A 22,389-nucleotide genomic window follows, 5' to 3' on the forward strand; every position below is an offset into this window, starting at 1 on the left:
AAGAACCTTTGCGAGTACTTTTAAAACGGAGGAAAACATTTTGACGCCAATTATTCACAACTAAAAGTACTTCGAACTTCACAAGCCAAGCCCCAACTAAAGCCAAGCCCAAATCCGGTAAGTGTAAACAAGCAATATGGCCGATATGGCGCTCTGTGGAGGAAGCGCAGCTAGCGCAGTTGATATTGAAAAAGTGAACGCCCTAGTTGCCTCTTACATTTGTTACCGAGCACAACGAAGAAACAAGGAGAGGGCACTGGAACTGGCAAAAGAAGCGCAATCGAAGATCAACGCAAGCCTGAAACTGAGATTAGTAGCTAATTCATTCGCTATTGCTGCTATGATGGCTACCGACGCCACAGTTCACCGTGAGCGGTGGGCATTTGAACGAAATGAACGTTGGTTCGAAGAGACGCTTCCACATCTCGGGGAGAATCACTTCAGACAAGCTTTCCGTGTCTCGCAGACGACATTCCGGTACCTTGTGGAGTCGTGCAGGATCGCCTTGGAGCGCCAAACGACGAACATGAGAAAGCCGTTGTCTGTGGAAAAAAGAGTGGCCGTCGGGATGTATCGGCTGTGCTCAAGTGCTGAAGACCGAACGATCGCCCATCTGTTCGGCATCGGCCGGTCGACGGTGAACGTCGTATTTCGGGAGTTTTGTAAGGCTGTCACCGAACAACTTGAAGCAGAGTGGCTTCGAATGGTCCGGCGCCACGAATTGGAAAAACACGTGAGGGAGTTCTTTTTCTTCACTGGCTTCCCGCAGGCAATTGGCGCTCTCGATGGTTGTCACTTTCCTATATCCCCGCCGAAGGACAACGCAATCGATTACCATAACTACAAAGGCTGGTAGGTACCTTCGAGACCTCTACGCTGGCGCGAAGTTAAAAAATTAATTCACTTTTCATTGCGTGATATATTGTGAAATATAAACGATTGTTTTCGATCGTTACTGATTAAGCTTTAGCAGTAGTAGCTATGAAATACGTAAGTATCTGCAAATAACAATCACCAAAGTTCAGGTTGCCTTTATTTTATTTTCTCTACCTGCAGTGTGTTCAGAATGGTGCATTTCTGGAACTTCCCGCACTAGAATTTCATAACTGCTACTGTCAACTGTGTGTGCGTTGTCTATACATAAAAATGTATACATAGGCCAAACTAGTCGTGATGTTTTGCTGAATGAACGCTTTCCTTATAAACAACTTCCAGTCATTTGCTAAAAAGTGTTGCATGCATGTGCTAATTTTGCCTAAAATGCCTTTACTGTACAAACAGTGTGAAGGTATCAGGACTTGTCGTGCAAGAGCCATAGCTAGAAAATTCCTGCGCGCATGAAGTTTTCCTTTGCGGCAACAAATAAAATTATCGGCAAGCATGCATGCCGGAGCTGTCATGCTGTGGCCTGCGCCTGTTGCGCAACTCGCACAGTTGTTTGCTTTTCTCAACGTGGCTGTTTATGACAGGTTAAAATACTGCAAAGAGTAGTGCCCACTGTTATGCATGAGCAATACAACATTTGGCGCTTGTTTCTTTTATACAGGTACAGTGTAATACTGCTCGCCCTGGTTGATCACCAGTACCGGTTCCGGTATATCAATGTTGGAGCTCCCGGCCGATGCCATGATGCCAACGTGTACGGGCGATCGAAGCTGCACACACTTATTGAAAGCGGACACCTTGATTCGCCTGTGATTATGATTGAAGGTGCTGCTATAACACCACTCATTCTGTGTGACCAGGCATTTCCACTGACTGCAACACTGCTTAAGCCCTTCCCAAGTGCATCACCTGGCACCCCCGAAGCTGCTTACAATTATAACCTTTCCAAAACGAGACGCATAGTTGAAAACGCATTTGGACGCCTGAAAGCTCGTTTTCGTTTTGTCATGAAGAGGCAAGAATGCAAGTTGCCCAATGCTAAACAAGCCATTAGGGCCGCATGTGTTCTTCACAATATCTGTGAGACATTCAGAGACCCTGTGGATCCTCAGTGGGAACAAGATGTGCCTGCATTTGATGAACTGTTTCCACAGCCATCGCGCTCCACCACTCAGTCAAGTGGAACAGGACACAGTGTTCGAGCTGCTCTGGCACAATACTTCTGGAGACGTGCTCAACAGGCCACATGACCAGCAGCATTGCACCACAGCAGAGAAGCAGTGTGTGTGTGTGTGTGTGTGTGTGTGTGTGTGTGTGTGTGTGTGTGTGTGTGTGTGTGTGTGTGTGTGTGTGTACTTCGAAGAGCGTGTGAATATGAAAACAATCATGCTCATTGACAGACATGCAGGCATTGAACATTTACTTTTTGCCCAAATCCCGCAAACACGCCAAAAATAAATTTTCACGCTGCGCACTTTCTTCCTGCAGCTGAATCTGCTTCTCTCTGAACTTTTCTTCTTTCTGCATTCCTTTTTCTAAACATAGACGCAGCTGCCGTTGCTCCTCAATGAGCTGCGCAAGCAGATTTGCATTCGATGGCTGCCTCTTTCTCCTTTCACGAGGCCCCAGTAAGCTCTGGCGACACGCATTTTGCTGGGGAGTCCCAGTTTGTGAAGGTCCAGCGTCAACAGGAGATGAAAGCGCACGACACGAAGTTTCTGATGATGTTTCAGATGCGTCATCCTCTGTAGGATATGCCATATCCTCATTCATGTTGGCGGCTGTGTCCCCGTCGTCTCCGCTTCTGTGGTCATTCTCCATTTGGTGGATGATCTGAAATGGAAAGTGACGAGCAATTAATAATGCCAAAACCATTTTGAAGTACTCTCAGTGCAAACAAACTCGATCTGAATGCACAGGTTATCACAAAGTCAAAATACAACACACTAAGAAATGGCTATTGCATGCACAGCCACCCGCACACTTGACACAAATGCTCGAGCACGTGGCTTGCACTGACATAAGAGCCGCTGAGTGCCGACTGCAGGGTCCAAGGCCACGCTGTACGGTGCACTTGCGAAGGCTGGCGAAAGCGGGTGCCTTGCTGCCACCCGAATATGATCTCAGACCTAGTGGCAATATGTTGATGGAAGCCACGCGCTCCAGCGTTTGTCTTACGTGTGCGGTGGTGCATGCAACATAATTCTGCCAAAGCCACCATGTGGCCGAGCTGTATGACTTGGCTCATGGCCTCACGTAGTCTTTCTCTCTGCTGTGCGCTGATGTTATACAAGGCTTGTCTGAGTAAAGGCTCAACCTTGCTAAGTGGTACGTTTGTCAGTGACAATATTCGGTACCACTTATTCCATGAATTCGGACTATCGCTTTCCAAGCATTGTAAGCAAACCTTGCAGCACCAAACATGTTAAATTGCCACCATTAACACATATATCTACATAACAGGCAGATTTGTGGACAAGGGAGCCATAGCGCTGCCGAGACGTTACTTCTTTTTGACCATGGTCAGTGACCAGCGAACTTCGTCAGGCAGTTCAGAAGCACCAAATATCGGTGGCAACATGCACCCAAGATGTGCACATCTTACCTCCTCCACAGTGTTGCACTGGCTTTCCACCATTTCCCGCTGGTCATTCATTGGTAAGGCATTGAGGAACTTGTGAATATCCCAGTAATAGGGCCAGGTGACACGGCCTTGCCCAGTGCCCTTTTTCTTGTTGATGTCTCTGCAACAATAAAGGAATGAAAGGAAATATGAGGCATGTTTCGGAAAATAAACAGCAGTTACAAAATACGTAACAAGAATTTCCAAACTGAAACAATTAATTAAATTCATGCCAATCTTTACGGATGATTGACTTATATATTCAGGGAAAAAATTCTCTACGGCGGTTTTTCAAGGATAAACGTCCGCGCATATTTGTCGGTGTTTATACATATGGCATGAACGACTTCCGCCCTACAGGACAGGCTAAAAAAAACGAGAGCTCTCGCCAGCCGCTTCGGGCCTCTACGGGGCGTCATTGCGTGGTCAATGCCCGGATCTCTCTGGGTTCGAAACCTGGTGGTAGCACGTCTTGTCCAAGTGAAGTGGACACACCGTAAACAAAAACAAAAAAATAAGTTTGGACACCGAAAGGGCAATTAAACCGGTTGTAGATATCAATAAACAAAACGAGAGGCGAAAACGAAACTTGGCGGCGGGTAACAGATGATGTTCCCGGCTTATCTGCCGAACTCCGACGACGCGACATCGATGTCCGAGTCATCACTGCTCGAAAAGTAATTAAAGATCGCTTCTACGATCGTCGGGATCACGCGAAACTGCTTTCTTTCGAGCGCGCGCGGGTCCGGATGTCGACGCCGTCATGCCGATCAAGTGCACCTCCACCTTTGCCCTCGCGCGTCCTTTAAAAATCCGCGCCACGCGGTTAAAATGTGAACCGTGCAGAAAAGGAAACACTACTTTGTACACAATCACCCAGATGGCGCTACGAGTCCAGAAGCGCAGCGTTCTTTTTTTTTATGTTGGCGCTCAATAACGTCAATCGCCTGTGACTGGTGCCTAGTGCCGTGGTAAGGAAAGAGTAAAGTTTATATAGCGTAACCTAATCCGCCTGCGCCGATGCATGGGTCGTGCTTTTCTCTTCAGTCGCTTTAACCAGAAAACAATGCACGAGAAGCTATAATTCGTTTCAAATGTTGGGCTCAGTGGAGCAAAAGCTTCGAGCTGCCCACAGCGGCGCTTACAAAACAATGACACGCGCATGCGATAGAGCCCCGCCTTCCTGGCGCGCGCAGTCCTGCTTAAGTGAGTTCCTGCCAAAATACACTCACCTGTACTTGTTTGCTAGATTTTCGATCTTTGTCTTCGTCTCTTTCAAAGTCTTGCTGATGCCAGCATCGAGCAGCTTTTCAGCAATCAACTGGTACACTTTTGCGTTGCGCTTCGTCCTTCTTAAGTCATGGAGATGGTCTTCCCATATTTTGATAAGGGCGAATGTCTCCTCGGGTGTCCAGTGCGCTTTTTCTTTCGGGTCCGCTGCAGCTGTAGCCATGGCACCGCACGTCCAACACCGACGAACCACCACCACCACCACGAGAGTACACAAAACCACAGCCAGGCACCATACCACTGCTGCCGTTGCTGAACAAACATACAATATGGCCGACCGTCTCGACAGACTCCTCATCCCCGTGCTCCTGATGCCAAGAGTAATAGCGCTTGAGCAGAGCCAGTGGTGAAAATATCATCGCGGTAAAAATAATTATTCGTTTTTATAAGTCTCAATAAATATCTTCTGGCTTTGCTGATGCACGCATTACTTTTTCGCATTGCATGTCGCTGTTGTCGATCTGGGGTGGAGAGTATACATTCGGTTCGAAATCGAATGCGAATGAGTTCTCCGAACTCATTCGATGTGAAGTGTCATTCCATTCGAATGACATTACATTTTCCCGTGTAAATCCCGATTATTGGGATTACATGCGAATGCCATTTGATTCGAATGGCATTAAATCTTCCCGTGTGACAGGGGTATTAGGTACGGCAGCTTCCTCGTAATGGTGTCATAGTCCAAATCTTCCTATAAAAATTTAAATTGCGCACCTTTCAGACTAAAGACAGAAAGCTTAGGCAGAAGAGTAGACTCATAATAGTTCATTCCATTGAAATATGATCTGCATAGTTATACACGTCAACGCATGATAGCAGTCCACACTAGTCAACTGCTATATTGGTATAATTGCCGGCTTTCTAGGAGTCTAAACGGAACGCACACGCCTAATATATGATACAATAACGCAAGCAAAGATGACGGTTGTCACGCGAATGCGTAGCTATGACGCGTATGCTCTTTACTCAAGTTTCTTTCGTTCAATATTGATGATGATGATAATAATGACAAGGATGACGACGACGAAAGTTATGAAGGCGGCGATTATAATGACGACAACGAATTCCAAAACGGCTACGGCATTGTAGCTAACGAAAAATAAGAGAATCACTCTGCTCACATTACTGGGAAGGGCATCGTTGGCTTCTTTCCGAACTCTGTCCTGGACATCTGGATGTTTTGCCAAGAGGAACGTGATATAACTTAGTGACGTAGAAGTCGTGTCATACCTGCAATGGGGAGATACAATCCTACGTGGGCGTTGTTCTCGTTTACCGAACGAGATTCGCAAGTTATGGCTCGGTGTTCTCATAACCAACACATTAGAGTCAATCACTTGTTCTATATCTCTTTCTCTTAATCCTGTTTGAAAATTGAAAATCAAATTTAATTTATACAAGTTCAAGAATGCTTACAGACCTTTACATGTTAATGGTGCCCAATAGCACAGGCACGTTTAGGCTAGGACAAGTCCTTTATGTTTAGACATCGGCCGTTTTTTCTTTTTTTTTTACCAAACATGCAAGCGTCACTCTGAGATGAGTCTGGAATGAGTATTTATTAGAAACGATCAATGGCTGACGTGCAGTAAGCCATAAATTTTTGTGTCGCCATAGGAACTCTCATCCTATAACACTCTTTCTATGACTGACATCCGTTGCAGTAAACTGTCGACTTTGATGGCGATGAATAATTTATAGTGTCTTAATTATTGTTTCTTACCCTGCGACGAACAATGCAGAAGCGCTCACGAGAACTTCATCCGTCGTCAACGCACGTCTTTTGAAAACGTTCACTGCAAATTCAATGGAAAATCGCAGCAGATACAACGAGTTGTAATGCATAACAGCGAAGCGTTGTATGAGTGCATAAAGAGTCGGAGCATGAGTACACGCACACACGCACGCTCGCGTGCGTGCGCTTAAAGAACATTTTAAAGGACCTCTTTACGAGGCGTGCGACAATTCGAAATTATTATTTATCATTTACCAGTAAAGCTGTTGTACTTTCCCACCAAAGCGGTTCATGCCATCGTGATACACCGCGCCTTGTAGGCGCTGTTTGGTTCCCGGTACACACGCAAGGCTCACGCGATTCTCTCCATCGCTCGCCGCTACGCACAGCGATCTGATATAGGCTTTTTAGTTATATTTTTGATGATGTAAAACATTTCTCAGTGTCCAAATTTACTGACACTTGAGTTAAAATATACCCTGGGCAGATTCTTACATTGGTATCTTTATTCCCTGCTTACCGCGAGGGTCTTTAAGCATACTTTTCTTAAGTTAGTTTTATTGTAAGACACTCTAGCGGGCTCCCACAGCATTTTGTCGACAACTCGTACCTCTCCCGAATGACTCGCACAAGCAGTGTTTCCTATACATGCTCGATAATCGTGCAGTACTCCCGAAATGCTTCATACCAATTGAAATTTTGGTTTTTGATATGGCTATTCTTTTAGTGTCTCCATCATCTTTGAAAGACACTCCGATTCCTGCAGATACGGCAATTTTTTGGGGACTGCTTCAATTAGCGGAAGCATCTGTAATTTCACTTCTACGTCTTGCGAATTACTCGTCATATCCCCTACTAAAAAACTTTCTGTGCCCCCTAAGCATGTTACTAACTAACGTGCTTAGAAGTAATTTATTTAATATCATTGGCAGTGCCGGTGCTGAGGAGATGGTAGGCCCATTGCAAATAAAGGGAACCTTTTTATTTATATATATGGAAGTTCAAAGAACCTGACAATAAATCTTGGGGAACATCAGAGAAATAAAGCCTGGATCAAAAGGGTGGACTCCAGTGGGCTCACGCTGCGATCATCGCAACTTCCTGATCGCCATCGCTAGCACTTTGACTTTTCCAATAACGTCCCACTACTAAGCAGCATGCGTCAATAGTGTTTTAGTCTGGAGGCGTGACAAGGAAACGGACTCTCACGCATGACACTCTGGTATTGATGAAGTCGTACATCTTATACGTACAGCTTTAAACTATTTTAGTAATATAGTGAATGCTTCAAGCCAAGGGGATGGATCCCCGTGGACCAGCTGAGCATTCAGCTTCGTACAAGAAATGGCAATCTCATACCTAGGGTAGATAAGGTTAGGGTTCTGGGGATGATTATTGATTCGAACGGCGCCAACACGCTGACGATCCAGAAGATCATTGCCAAGACAGAAAATGCGGTACGCCTAGTGAAGAGGGTGGCCAACAGGCAGACAGGGCTCAAGGAGGACAGTCTCATTAGACTTATGCACGCATTTGTATTGTGTCACTTTACTTATGTGGCGGCCATGCACAAGTGGAAACCATCGGAGAAGGAGAAGCTTGACACGCAGATTAGGAAGATCACGAAGAAAGTGTTGGGAGTGCCAATGTGCACCAGCACCGACCGACTTCTCCAGCTGGGAATTCATAATACCTTGGATGAGATAGCTGAGGCTCAGGAGAGGACGCAGATGGTGCGTCTCTCTACGACTAGCACGGGTCGGCAGATTCTGAGAGAGTTAGGGGTTCCTCAGGAGAAGCTTTCGCAGCTTCATGTCGGTATTCCCGTGAAGGTCCTTAATCGGTATCACGTCAAGCCCGTTCCCAGGAACATGCATCCGGAGCGAAATGTTGGTAGAAGAAAGGCGAGGGGAGCTTGCCTACTGAGACTCATTCGTGATGAGAATCAGAAGGTTGGCTTCGTCGATGCTTCTTTCAACGCGGAGAGAAAGGTGTTTACCATAGTTGTCGTGGACAATGAGGGCAGTCTCGTTAACGCTGCTACCGTTCGGACTGATAGGCCAGAGGTCGCGGAGCAAGCGGCTATTGCGCTCGCCTTGGTTGACAGGCGCAGGCCTTTTGTATATAGCGATTCAAAGTCGGCCGTTAGGGCCTTTGAGAAGGGCACGGTGGCTAAGGTTGCTTTTAAAATTATGCAGACATGTGAGATCTCTCAACACTACTTATGTTGGTTCCCTGCTCACCTTGGGATGATCGAGGGAGCCCCTCCGAATCTCAATGAGTCCGCTCATGAGGCAGCGCGAGATCTTACCCTCCGCTCTGCCCCGCGCAACGGCGTGGCGGTACTCCCCGAGAATAGAGACTCCCCTTCAACATACAATGAAATCACGAAGTATTTCCTTCTTAATCGCAGGGTTTACAGTTTGCCGCATCCTAAACTAAACAGGGCTCAGGCACTCACATTACGCTTCCTACAGACTGGTACTTATCCTTGCCCACGGAGACTGAACATGTTTTATCCAGAGACGTATACAGAGCCTTATTGCCAAGATTGTGGTGGTTTAGCCACGCTCGAACACATGCTCTGGTCTTGCGAAATAATTGAAGACTCGGCGATCAAGAATGCGTCCAATTGGGAGGCTGCACTTCGCAGCCCGGACCTGGATGAACAATTCTGGGCTGTCCAGCAGGCTCACGATGTGGCCGTGAGGCTTGGCCTTCCGGTCCCGACGTGGGAGCGGCCCGCTTAGTGATGAATTATCACTACTTGCAGGACCAAATAAAGTTTTCCTTCCTTCCTTCCTTCAAGTTCAATTGTTTGCTTACGTGGCCTTCTTAGCGCTAATGGAGTACACTGAAGCAACCTACAGAACATGCCATAAGTGTGAAGCGGCCTTGCCATGTTTTATACTTTAGTTCGGCCTACCACAGTTCAGCTGCACCTCAGTTCGGAATAGTAACCCAAATGTTTAACCGCCGGTTTTCTTGTTAACCGCAGATTCAAGTGCCTTACATTTTCTTTGTAAGGCAACGTAGGCCGTTATCGTTAATCTTAGTAGCTGCAACTGCGCAGTCCGTGTAGAAGACGTCTTTGTTTTAATAACGTGGCAGAACACTCACCTGGTCCTTTGCCATTCTCTGATGTTCCGTTGCCAATCTTGGAGGTGTCTTCGAGATATTCAGCATCAAGCAGATTTTGAAGCACGTCGGGCTTTCGTAACTGAGACCAAAGCAATTGAATAGACAGGCTATTGTTATCTTGAATTAGGCAAGGTGATTCGTTTCGGAAGCAGTGATGATTTAAGTGAGAGAAACTAGTCCCAATCACAACGCAGCATTCTTTATGTTTAGGCAGCATATACATGAACATATCGTGGTGGCTTAGATGGATATGGGAGTCTGCTGGTAAACACAACGTCGCGTGTTTGGTTACCAGCGTACGTTTTGAAAGGGGGGGGGGGGGCGAAATGCGCAAACGCTCGCCTACTTGAACTTGGGCACGAGGTAAAAGAAAAAAAACTCTCGGCTCTAAAATCTCGTCCCCAGCACTAAACTAATATCCCCAGTATTGCTCTTGAACGTCAGAACCTACGAATCAATCGATCAATCAAGTAATACACAGCATTGATGGCAAACATAAACGCAATCAATTTCTTTGGCACTTGATAACGAGCAAATGGTTCCACTTGCGCGCTTTTTTTCCCTAAATATATTCGTAGCCTCTCACCAGAGTTGCGTCACTAATTTTTTTGACTGGCAAAACCCTCTCTTCTTGACGTTAGGCGTCTAACTATGCTTATCAAAGAAAACTGACTGTCTTACAATACTAGAACACAGCGCAATAATCTACAGAGCCGAAATGTGATTTGTTTTGATTTATTACGTTTTTCTTGATACATATCAAGACATGTACTGTCGCGAAATGTGTCCAGCACCTCATGAGGCTCCTGTACACAAAATGTACAATTGCATATCACATAGTATGGATTCACACAAAGTTCGCAGCACAGTGCAACAAGATTCGATTTTTTTTGCTCTCTTTCTTTTCCCCTTAAACCAGCGGTGTCACACAAGATCGGTTGACACATCTCCGTTTGAACAATAGATGTACCAAATAGCCAATCGTTACAACATTGCAGATTCAGTGCGTTATACACACAAATACCTATAAAATATTACTACTAAAATTATATTGGGGGGGGGGGGGTTACGTGCCAAAACCACCTTCTATTTATGAGGCACGCCGTATAGGTAGAATCTGAAAATTTGGCCCACCTAGGGTTCGTTAACGTGCACCTAAATCCAAGTACACGGGTGTTTTCGCATTTCGCCACCATTGAAATACGCTCGCCGTGGCCGGGATTCGATCCCGCAACCTCATGCTTAACAGCCCAATAAAATACGACTACCTGCATTGTAAATACAGAATTATACACAACATTGAATTGAGGTGGTCAATTTTTGGGCTATTTCTCTGTATGAAACAGTAACATGGAAGTGAACCCTATCGTTTTGATCGCGACATTAAGCACGTGCTCGCCACCACAAAGTAAGTGTCAGAGTTTTTATAGGAATACTCACTTCTGGGTTTTTTCTTCTGAGTTCGATCACTTTCGCCGTCTCCTTTGTCATAGCTATTGCGGCGTAGGCGCCGAAAAGCATGTTGATCCAGTAAAGGGGCTTTACAACTGCACCCAGTGTAGAGGTACTTTCTGTGCACCGAAAAGAAAATAAGAACGCGTACGAATAAGCCCCCTTCCAGTTGCATAACGCGCATAATTGCCAAAGTGAACGCAGTATTGCAGTTGTGCGGTCCTAATTAAATTGCATGTCCATATCCTCCCTTTTTATCGCTTCAAATGTTGAATTTGTCTCGCATTTCGAAAGCTAGGGGCTTCCTGTATGTTCAGAAGAACCATCTGTCGGGCTAGACGGTCTAACGCTGTAAATTCGAAATATAGCCCAAAGAATACACATAAACTACTACTATGTTACTACTATCTTAGAATACTATCTTGGGCAAGTCCGCAAACCGCACGGCTCGAGTGGCTTTAGAAGCATTCCATATCGACAAAAATTCACCTGTCTGTGTAAGCGCAGCATCTATGATTTTGCACAGCGCCGAACTGGACTTCTTGAGTTCTGCTATCTAAAGCAGGTAGCATGTTTGTTCACCTTTTTAGTTTTTAGTTATGTTTATCACTTTTGCATGGGAAAAGGGGTGTGACACTTCTGCGTGGTTCACTTTATAAAATCGGAGAGTGCGTCAATTGGAATAAACAGTTGGTAGTAGCGCTTGTTCGCGTCTTTCGTGTCTTCTTTATGTGCATGCGTATTTTTTGCGCTGTATTTGGAATTTACAATTACGGGCAGCCACCATTGAGGGTATGAGCCATTTTTCATTGCTGCGCGTCTCATACGCGGGTCTATTCTCTTTTTAAGTTTGCTATGTTTGTTATTAAGTTGCTTCTATTTTTATGCGTTGCATATTGCAATCACTCAGTTCAGCCCTTGGGCGCGGCCGGGCAGCCACCATTGACCTTTAGCGCAACCGCGTGACGTGACGTCACGACAGCCGGAGGAAAAGCTGGGCCCCAACTCGCGCAATATGCCACGCATTCTTGGCTTAACCAAGCTAAGCCTGGCCATTTTTTTCCTACCACGCCAACAACGACACGAAAATTTCCTTGTACGGTAGAGGTATACAGCTTCGCTGTAAAAAAAGAAAAAAAAAACCTCAAGACGGTCATTCAATGGAAAGGCCCTAAGTGCCACCCAATCCGCGGCAGTTGGCCTAACGACAACGATGACACGGACATGATATGGTGATGAAAAGAATGACGACTACGAAAACGACAATGGTGGTAAGAGAGCAGGCGACGGCAGTATGATGATGGCGATGCGATAACAAAGGGCGGCAAGATTATTCGGACGTTAAGCACCGGGCATCGAGTCCTCAGCAGGACGGGGCAGTGTTTTCTGTTCTGGACACTTTATAGGCATCGAAAGGCCGTCGTGAAGCGCCAGCAGCGCGTCAACGACTTGCTTACTAACGACGCCGCGGACGGCAGAAGTGATGACGATGACGACGATGGTGAAGATGCCGGCCGCACTCCCATGAAATTTTGCTTTAGTGCCCTAGAGGAAAAAGAAAAACATTATGGGAGCGTCACATGACAATTCTGAAGACTTGATATGAAGGCGTACGGGAAATAGGCCCTCCCGACGGTATAGCCAAGTGAAAAGCAGAGGTGTGCTGTAACTGCCCTTCGCGATGTTTTAGTGAAGACTAAATTTATATACTGCCTACAAATGAGATTACTGTTTTGTCTTCTACATTGTGGTCTTTTTATAACCAATTGATGTCGCGGTGGTTGTGCCTATGAGTTAGTGCTTACTAAAATACTTGTGTGGACTCCTTCACTCGAGTGCAATGAGCGACCATACCATAGTTACTGTACTGTGCTCTCGGTGCTGGTGCCCGTAGATAAGAATTAGAGAGTTTTAGTATTGGGGACGCAAGGCGTTGGGGCCCCAAGCGCTTGGGTGCGTTTGCGTTTGCGTACGCAAGCAGAAACGTGTTATAGGTTAGCGGCCCCAAACGCAAACCGCAATGAGGTCGCATGCGCTCGCAGCACCACCAACGTCTGATCGTTGCTGCGTTATCATGTTATAAAATATGAAATGAAGCATATGAAGTAAAGTACATTAAACTCTTTTTATTAGAAGCAGTTAATGGAGAGGTTTACAGCGTCCGGTAATCGGGTAAACGCAGGCTGTGGCGTTGGGGCGGAGCCATGAACTAGAGCGGCCTGCATGGTGCTGCCACCTGGTGGCGCAAAGCTCAAACAGAAAAAACAGCTAATATTGCAGTAACCAAGTGTATTTTACTTTGCTGCGGGTATACATTTTTGGCAGCAACACAATTAAGCCAGTGCCGATAATTTACACCAGCAGCGAAGTAGAATATACTTGGTTACAGCAATATTAGCTGCTTTTGTCGATTTGAGCTTTGCGCCGCCAGGTGGATGCACCAAGCAGGACGCTCCGGTTTATGGCTCCGCCCCAACACCCCAACTGCGTTTATCCGAATACCAGACACGCTAAACCTCTCTAATACACATAAAAACGACGTCTGTCGACACTTGGCGAAATATTTATTAGATTATCTACCCGCTAGCTACTCGTAAGTTCTCCTACACCGCAAGAGTCACGTGGGTAGCGTGACCTCTTAGGGGCAGCGATGTTTTCGGCCGCTCCTACAACCCAAGGACGCAAGTAGACGTAGCGGTCTGCGCATGCGCAGTAACGTCGCCCCTAGTTCTTGCGTACGCAAGCCGCTTGCGTCCCCAACACTAAAACTCCCTAATAATATCTTCGTGCGCTTGGGTTTGGGGGCGTATCGCGCATATTTTATATAATTCCTCGTTTCCTTCCTTGTTTTAATTTTTTTCGTTTTTATATTCTCTTGAGCAAATAATTTGGTATTTCGAGATAACCGGCTCCGACGTAGCCTACTTTACCATGCTTTATATTCTAAAAAGAAAAAGATTAATACAAAAATAAAAACAAGAAAACGCTATTATATAGCTGCTCCTAGCATCGCGGAGCATGTGTAGAGAGTGGCGTGGGCGTCACTAATACGACGAATCAAACAATGCCTTAAACCTTCCCGCAACCATGCGTAGATATGTGTAGGACCAGCTTCTGAAGAGTCCACAAGCACACTGCAGGGGTCCCGAAGAGAGCGAGGGGTGGCCACAGAGGAGGTTGCCATGCGGAGGCTGTATCTGCCTGACGTCATGCTCTCTTCTAGCCTGTTTCCTTCCGCTGTGTAAGTACGCTTAACATTTACCATGCTCCATAAATTTTAAATCGCTTCGTTTATAAGAGCGTTTGTTGCTCTTGTTTTTCTGTCTCTTTCCATATGCGATACCGTTGGGGTTCGCATTACTACTTGAGTAATTTTTTACCTTATTCCATTGAGGTATGCGATATTGTTGTTCACATTATAGCTTAGAGAGTTTCTTTGAAATGTCGCAGTGTTATTTTGATTTGTATGGGATAACGTAACGGTACGATGTATGTGCCACCTATTCAAGAGCCAGGGAGTAGCGAGCGCCGGATTAGTGCAATAACCTTCTTCTGTCGCGTCAATAAATTTAAAAAAAACATGGAGACAGCCAGATGTGCGCCTCTCACTTACGGCAGATGAAGTGAACGGGTCCCTTCATGATCCCTCTCAGCACCGCTTTGGCGGCGGCCGCGAGGGCGCTTTCTGGTCCTCTCTGGAAGCTGAAGTCGACGCCGAATGCTGCACGACCCACGTAGTCCATGGTTAATTTTTGGTAGATGGGGTACAGGTTCACTTCACGACCACTGTCGGCGTGCTCTCCGACAATATCCAGGAATATGTCCGCGCCGTTCTTCAGACTTGTCATCATCTGCCGAAACGTAAGAAACATTTACTTAGTTGGCATTCTTAGTGCACCTCACACAGTTCTTCTCCATTCTTCGTAGATCTATCTATCTATCTATCTATCTATCTATCTATCTATCTATCTATCTATCTATCTATCTATCTATCTATCTATCTATCTATCTATCTATCTATCTATCTATCTATCTGTCTGTCTGTCTGTCTGTCTGTCTGTCTGTCTGTCTGTCTGTCTGTCTGTCTGTCTGTCTGTCTGTCTGTCTGTCTGTCTGTCTGCCTGCCTGTCTGTCTGTCTGTCTGTCTGTCTGTCTGTCTGTCTGTCTGTCTGTCTGTCTGTCTATCTATCTATCTATCTATCTATCTATCTATCTATCTATCTATCCATCTATCCATCTATCTATCTATCTATCTATCTATCTATCTATCTATCTATCTATCTATCTATCTATCTATCTATCTATCTATCTATCTATCTATCTATCTATCTGTCTGTCTGTCTGTCTGTCTGTCTGTCTGTCTGTCTGTCTGTCTGTCTGTCTGTCTGTCTGTCTGTCTGTCTGTCTGTCTGTCTGTCTGTCTGTCTGTCTGTCTGTCTGTCTGTCTGTCTGTCTGTCTGTCTGTCTGTCTGTCTGTCTGTCTGTCTGTCTGTCTGTCTGTCTGTCTGTCTGTCTGTCTGTCTGTCTGTCTGTCTGTCTATCTATCTATCTATCTATCTATCTATCTATCTATCTATCTATCTATCTATCTATCTATCTATCTATCTATCTATCTATCTATCTATCTATCTATCTATCTATCTATCTATCTATCTATCTGGGTTCGACACTAAACATCGCACAAACTTGGGTCCCTGAGTATGCGGCAATGCGTACGTACGTGCCGTTCTTGAACGAACCTCAAGAACGGCACTGCACTGGGTCAAGAACGACTTGGAGCACTGGGAATGGCCCATTAGGTCTGTGCTGTTTTGCAACGAACCTTTTCGTTGCGAACTTGGGTCATTGGGTGGGTGCCAGCAGGTGTCTGCCGCTCGTCAAAGAACGCCTATGGCGCCGACGTGCATAACTAGGTATATGCCACTGGGAATGCCCCGATCTACAATGACGAAAAAGATCGCTTAGGGTTGTCCGATGCTGAACGGAATCAGACCCATGTCACAAGGGTTCCTCAAGGACAGCAACCCGACGCTTTAGGGTGTTGCGCGACTAGTGCACTTGGTATGCGCTGCTTTTCAATAGACGTCTGTCGCGCCGTTTCACTTTACCGAGCTGCGCCATGAATGCACCGTTTATGCACCGCTCTTTAGTAAACCTCTCGCCGACTTGGTTCGCTGTGTATGTACCACCGGATGTGCGGCAAACGAGGGAATAATTGTCAGCGTTCGCACGCACCGGCGGGCCACGCTTCTCGTCTCGGAAGTCATGCACGGACTTCTCGACAGCGCCGCTAGATGGCGCAGCGTTTAAAGAAAGAAGCGCAAGAGGGAAACACGGCTGCCGCGTGACAAGTTTCTTAAGCCAAACTACACGCATGCTTGCTGGCGCGCGAACGCTCTCCCCCACGCGCCTCACGCATGCACGGTTGGTGCAGGACACATCGTACGCGTCGAAGCGCGGCGCGAGCACAGATATCTTGAGACATATATCGGTGCTTAGGCTGCCTAAAATGTGTGCCGGAGTGGCGAACACTCCATGGTCGAACTTAGTACAGACTAGGTCGTAATCTCCGCCAGTGAATAAATAAAGCCTAGAATGACTGAGACTGGAAACATAATGCGCTCGGCAAGAGCGATAAAAAATGGTAGGCGGACGCAACGCACAAACCTAACTCGCAGGCAACCGTTTTTCATTAATTAGCCGATTAAATATCACGCCACCTTATTTAGTTTGTCGTCATTAGTGACGTACTTACTTCCGCTCTCTACTTCCGGGTTTCCATAAATTTCGCCAAAGCCGTACTCACATGCCGTGCTCTGAGGTGTTCGATTCTGTGCTTTGGTGTGCTGTAATCAGTGATTTCTAAATGATTCTAATTATTCCATACACTACAGTAACTCAACTTGTAACTAAACTTATGCTCTGATATCATATCTATAATGAAACGCATGAGTTTTTGACAGTACTATATTTGTTTCTATTTTTTTCTGAAATATTTTGAATTTTGTCCCAGGTCGTCTCAGTGATTTCTAGTTAACTCTAATTGTTCCAGACACTTCAGTAAGTCAACTTGTAACTAAACTTATGACCTGATATTATATCTGTAATGAAACACTGTGATTTTGTGGTGTACTATTCTTTCTATACTTTTTTCCTATTTATTTTGAGTTTACTCCCCGGTTGTCGCAGGAGGCGAGCCCGAATTGCTGCGCCAGGAACAAAAGTGTCACTCGATGTTCGCGCCATTAATAACACCTTGTTCTGTCGATGGTAGGTGAACACAGATTATGGTAACTTGCGCTACTCCCCCTGATAGAAGGAGAATCATGTGTTTCTTAGTAATCATTCAGGCTTATGAGGAACAGTTTGTCGTTAACATTGTTCGGGAAGCACTATACCAATATACATTCAATGCGGAACGACCTTGGAATGTGCGTTTGAATTTGCCACAGTATTATCTGACACTATTTATGTGCTTGTGTCGGGGGATTTTCCCGAGCAGTTACAAATTTCGAGTGCTACTCCTGTGTTCAAGGGTGGGTATCAGTCTAACATTAAGAAGTACAGGCCACTCTGTCTTCTCTAGGTTTTACAAAATATCTGAGCGCGTCGTTAACGATAGCATAGCTCGTTTCTTTGGAAAGCACCAACCAATAAATTCCGCTCAGTACGGTTTTGAGAGAAGAAAGTCTGCAGAACTAGCGCTGGTGAATATCGGAGACAAAATTGTGCAATTCGTTGAAAGCTAATTAACTGCCTTTTGCGCCAAGGGGTGCGGTAAAGTAGTTCGGAAGGAAAGAAGAGTGCATGAAGAGGAAGCGTGCTCCTTCTTGTTCATGCACTCTTGTTTCCTTCTGTACAACATTAGCAGCTCTAAACAGTTAATTGAACAGTTGACTTTTTCAAGTTATGTACTTGAATTTTTCTCCAAGTTGCGCATTCCCTGTCTGCCCGAATCGTTTAGCGCTAAATTGTTGTGTACTTATGTAATGGGGGCCGAGACCGCGTCAAGCATTTGTTCCTTTTTTGCATCGGCATTTTCTTAGGCTATATCTGAGTAAAGAAAAATAAAAGACAGCCCCGACCATGCATTGATATTGTTATAAATTTCGTTTAATCGAAATCACGCCTTACCTGCTTTAGCTTTGCGGGGGTGAAACCGGGTGCAAGAGATCGTCGTACGTTTCTCCACTGGGTGCCTTCAGCGTGGACAATAGCGTTGCCCAAAAGAGGATGACTTTGCTCCATCACCATTCCTCTCTTATTAAAAAAAAGAAACAAGAAACTGACAATGACTTTAACAGCTAGTACACAATTGTTACGGCTTAGTTGCAAGTTAAACACAGCAGGACTGATCAAAATAGGTGACTCGATCCTTATAGTATAAGCTTACGTGCAAAATGTACCCGAACTCTTACCTCGTGATATAAATGACTAATCTTTTTCAGATAGAGGTAGGCATTCTAAAAGCTGCTACTGTAACAAAGTAGTCGTCAGGGCAACGCCCGCGCAGAAACTGGGCTACATCTCGCTTGAGGCACTTATTTCTTTAAATATTTATTTATGAAATTTAACGCTTGAAAACTTCACAGTGGCGTTTGAAGTACACCATAGTGAGCGTCTTCGGATGAGCATTGGCTACATGCGGTTCTTTAAGGTGCACCAAAAGCTCCGCACACGAGCGTTTTTGCATTGAGATACGTCAAAATTCTTCCGCCGCGGCCGGTATTCGAACCTGCGACCTTGTACTCCACAATACAACGCCACAGCCAATGAGCCACCCGGGTGCTGTTATCGTTGAGTTCCTGAGCTACGAATGATTCTTTTTCTAGTGGACAGGCTGATTTGTGTATTTTTTATGGCTGGTGCTAAAGCTGCTTCTAAGTTATTCGTCATAGTAGGCTTACCCCCCGATCCGTGAAGTTTTGGAAGTTCCGAACCAAAATGTATTCCAAGAAGTCCAAGTCTTTTGTCACAACAAAAGGCACATCTCCATCGTAAAATCTGCAAATGGTAAGAAGATGTTTTGCCTATTCTGGAACGGCGTAAAATGATAACGAGTACTCGCATTCAGAACTGGTTGGGAAGTTCATTTTAGAAGATCTATGGTCACGTCTTGTATTGGCTCCTTTGCAAGCGTGACACTGAAGCAAAAAAAGAAATATGGCTGCTTAACGTTGTATTCTTCTAAAGCATCGTCTATGCACCGTGTATTTGCTCTTGAACACTATTACCTTAGTGAACATCACTCCAAACGAAGCTTTCATGTTTTTTTCAAAACGCAATTTGCGATATTATATGAAAGAATCATGGAACGCATGTTGAAATTCAGAATTATGACTTCAGCTTAATTAAATTATATTCTTGTAACTCGGGTCCAGCGCTTTCAATTGTTACTTTCGCAAAATATGGCATACCTTTTTTCCGGTTTTCATGCCCACCAGACATACCTTCTATTTCGCAGAATATAATTTTTCCAGATGAACTTTCACCGGTTTCTTTTTGGTAGATATTTCCTTGGCGTCGAGCTTACCGTTTCTTTTTTTTTTTCAGTAGATACCTGGTTCATTAATTTTATCGAAGCTGAAACGTGCAGTTTACCTGCGGATCCCGTTCATCGTCACTGTGGTTAAATACAATACACAGCAGAAGCTTGATGGGGGCGAGTTGGTTTTGCATACTTGAAGAAAATAGCGCTACGAAGGTGCGGACTAAAATAGGAACATGTACGACGGACAAGGTTAGTGCTTGTGTTTCACTGCAGAACGTTTGGTATGTCTAGGCTGCCAGCTTCCTTCTTCAATGCTTAAAACGCGTTTTGGCACAAATCCATTAATTTTGGCCACCTGGTCTTCTTTGACAGCTACTCACTCCACGGTACGCGTACGTTTTAATGCGAAATACGTACAAAAAAAAAACTGAAGTACACAATACACAGGCTAACAAAATTTGCGACAAGTAGTCTAGCAAGGGCATAAAGCCATACCGCGATATGACTGTGCAGGAATTAAGACTGAGCGTATTTGATATTCAAACACGAATAGGGAATGAGACTTCACTCGTACCATTATGCTGGCACAGGCATCTAATGATTGACGTAAAAAATAGCGGTTGGTTAGATGCGATCACGCGTTACGTTCACTGAACTCGGAAAGTTACGTGATCCGTCACAGTGGCCGCCGCGCCAATACTGCAAGTTTTTCTTTTTCATTTTTTTTCATCCTTTTCTCTCTCTCACCTATCGCATCCCTTTGCCCCCCCCCCTCCCCATTACAGGGTAGCCAACCAGAGATCATCTCTGGCCAACCTACCTATCTTTCCTCTGCTTTTCTCTCTCTCTCTCTGCAAGGGCCCGGGCCAGGGCTCCGCAATCCTGTATGCGTACGCTCACACCACTCCCGCCTTATGGCTTTTGTCGCTTCGGTAGGAAAAACGGACGTAATTACGAAAAAACGTAAACATTACTCAGGGATTGCTTGGACGGCAACGATGGCACGTTATCTTGACCTCGTCAGGCTCTTGCGTTGAAACGAATATGCAGGTTTGCTTGTTACGTCGCTAATAAATTTCCTTTCACTGACCATTCTCCATTGAAATAAAAAATTTCAACGAAAAAATTCAACCTACTTTTCTTTCATTTTTCGGTTTAAACTGCAAATCCTAAACTTTACTTATAACATAGCATGTCTTATACGTTTTTCTAGTCCGCGCGCACACAGACACATTCATGCAAACAAAGACGCTTATCGAACTGTTTATTTGCGCATGTTGATCTTACCCAAAAGTGTCGCCGTACTTTGCCAGCCACTTCTCGAGAACCTTGTGATGATGCTGTCAGAAACATAAGACGAAATTGAGACAAAGCAGATAGCGACGGTCTCTGTGCCGGCAGCCCTCGCTTGCACGTTACGAGTTCGTCATCATTTTGATCATCCGCCGACAGCGATGGTGTAGCATGCGGTTTTTAGTGCTGGTGTGTTATAGTTATCTTCGATAATTAAAAGAGCGCAAACAGGCACACGTGCAACCACGCAAACACAACGCACAAAGACACACGTACTAGATACGTCCCCCGTACACAGCACTCGCTGTTATAGTTTATTAATTTCATTGTGAGACAGCCCATCATGCTGAATTGGCCTATAGAAGTCCTGGGTTAAGGCATCTCTGGCAAAATGTTACTTTGTAAAGCACGGTAAAATAAACGCACCTTTAGCACAACACACTCCATGCTTCGTTAGAGCAATTGTCATTCACATACTTTTTTAGATATTTGTGTTTTAGTCGTCCTCTCTACTTTCTTCACTCTTGTGTGACTTAGCAATTTCCGCAGCCTTGGTTCACAAGAAATTGCTCACAGTAAACTCGCCAAGTACAGGGAGGGTACCTCTTTCTTTTCGCCTTTTCTTTGTTATTCTGCCTGCATGCAGCCGGCTTCTGTCTAAGCTAATAGCAGACTCTCAGGCTGCCATTGAGATTTGTTTCGTTCGCGGTTTTCGGAAGCAGCTTATGTTCTATTTCTTTCAAGAGCGCCACGTTGGCTACAGTCGGTATCATGGAGAAAGGAAAAATTGAGAAAAGGCTATCACGTCACTCTTTGTGGAGCTCAGTAACGCCGGAAGGTGGCATTACTCCGCCATCTTGCCGGTGCGGATCCTCCTCTCTTGTTTACATTTCTCGTCTTCGGCGCGCAACCACGCCGGGCTGTGCGGACGTGCGCGCCCCGTAGTGACCCGATCAATGGGTCCAGTCGCAGTATAAACAGTCGTGATACCGTTCCCTAAGTCGCTTTGACTATTGGGCTCTAGCGCTGAATGGAGAGTTCATAATGAACTCCGCGAGTCCGACTGCGAGGCCCCGGCTACTTTTGCCGGCTTTTCTGAAAATAAATCTACGCATTGTCACTCCACTGGAAGAATGCACAGGTGATGACCGGCAGCACACTTTACGCGCATCACGACCTATGGCTAGCCCATCTTCAGCTTATGAGAACAAACACGATTGCTGGTCGTGGCTCTATAGGAATCGTTTTGCTTTATCGAACAAGTTTCGGGCCACCGCCCACCACGCACATGTGATGAGCCACAGCGCGCCGACGAAGAGGCCGGCATAGGAGAACGTCGTTACGCGTTTAAGTGCCCTGACTACGGCCTGAAGTATTTCCCACGGTAAGTGAAGCCTTCCCACGTATTTCCCACGTAAGTGAAGTGTGGTAGCCTTCACCCGGTGCCGAACAATGAGCGCGTACGTGTGTGGCTAGCGC

The 22,389-nt window shown here is 45.5% G+C and overlaps 3 protein-coding genes across 3 annotated transcripts in view; 1 reads left to right on the forward strand and 2 right to left on the reverse strand.

Annotated features, from left to right (window-relative positions):
* Positions 1-2,135, forward strand: LOC139057354 (uncharacterized). The gene is made up of 2 exons (XM_070535383.1): positions 1-852; positions 1,547-2,135. Exons 1-2 carry the CDS (start codon positions 137-139, stop codon positions 2,133-2,135), a joined length of 1,305 nt encoding a protein of 434 aa, XP_070391484.1. The 5' UTR covers positions 1-136.
* On the reverse strand, positions 1,577-5,439 carry LOC135906440 (myb/SANT-like DNA-binding domain-containing protein 1). The gene is made up of 3 exons (XM_065437831.2): positions 4,741-5,439; positions 3,491-3,629; positions 1,577-2,718 (listed from the first exon to the last, which is right to left on the reverse strand). Exons 1-3 carry the CDS (start codon positions 5,094-5,096, stop codon positions 2,305-2,307), a joined length of 909 nt encoding a protein of 302 aa, XP_065293903.1. The 5' UTR covers positions 5,097-5,439; the 3' UTR covers positions 1,577-2,304.
* Positions 5,418-22,389, reverse strand: part of LOC135902616 (cytochrome P450 3A8-like) — a 23,810-nt gene continuing 6,838 nt past the window's right edge. The window contains exons 3-11 of the mRNA XM_065432811.2: positions 20,905-20,957; positions 19,034-19,130; positions 18,261-18,386; positions 14,740-14,977; positions 11,115-11,245; positions 9,654-9,753; positions 6,522-6,594; positions 5,920-6,028; positions 5,418-5,489 (exon numbers count right to left, since the gene is read on the reverse strand). Coding sequence (XP_065288883.2) covers positions 5,418-5,489; positions 5,920-6,028; positions 6,522-6,594; positions 9,654-9,753; positions 11,115-11,245; positions 14,740-14,977; positions 18,261-18,386; positions 19,034-19,130; positions 20,905-20,957 — 999 coding nt within the window. The remainder of the gene's footprint in view (positions 5,490-5,919; positions 6,029-6,521; positions 6,595-9,653; positions 9,754-11,114; positions 11,246-14,739; positions 14,978-18,260; positions 18,387-19,033; positions 19,131-20,904; positions 20,958-22,389) is intronic.

Source organism: Dermacentor albipictus, chromosome 3, assembly GCF_038994185.2.
Source record: "Dermacentor albipictus isolate Rhodes 1998 colony chromosome 3, USDA_Dalb.pri_finalv2, whole genome shotgun sequence".
In the NCBI taxonomy this organism is placed as follows: Eukaryota; Metazoa; Arthropoda; class Arachnida; order Ixodida; family Ixodidae; genus Dermacentor; species Dermacentor albipictus.

What these genes read in the sequence shown, in the direction of transcription:
- LOC139057354 (XM_070535383.1), top strand. Translation starts at nt 137, where the DNA reads ATGGCCGATATGGCGCTCTGTGGAGGAAGCGCAGCTAGCGCAGTTGAT. An exon ending in TACCATAACTACAAAGGCTG is followed by an intron (nt 853 to 1,546) that starts GTAGGTACCTTC and finishes TCTTTTATACAG; the next exon opens with GTACAGTGTAATACTGCTCG.
- LOC135906440 (XM_065437831.2), bottom strand. Translation starts at nt 5,096, where the DNA reads ATGAGGAGTCTGTCGAGACGGTCGGCCATATTGTATGTTTGTTCAGCA. An exon ending in AATCTAGCAAACAAGTACAG is followed by an intron (nt 3,630 to 4,740) that starts GTGAGTGTATTT and finishes TTATTGTTGCAG; the next exon opens with AGACATCAACAAGAAAAAGG. An exon ending in AGTGCAACACTGTGGAGGAG is followed by an intron (nt 2,719 to 3,490) that starts GTAAGATGTGCA and finishes TTTCCATTTCAG; the next exon opens with ATCATCCACCAAATGGAGAA.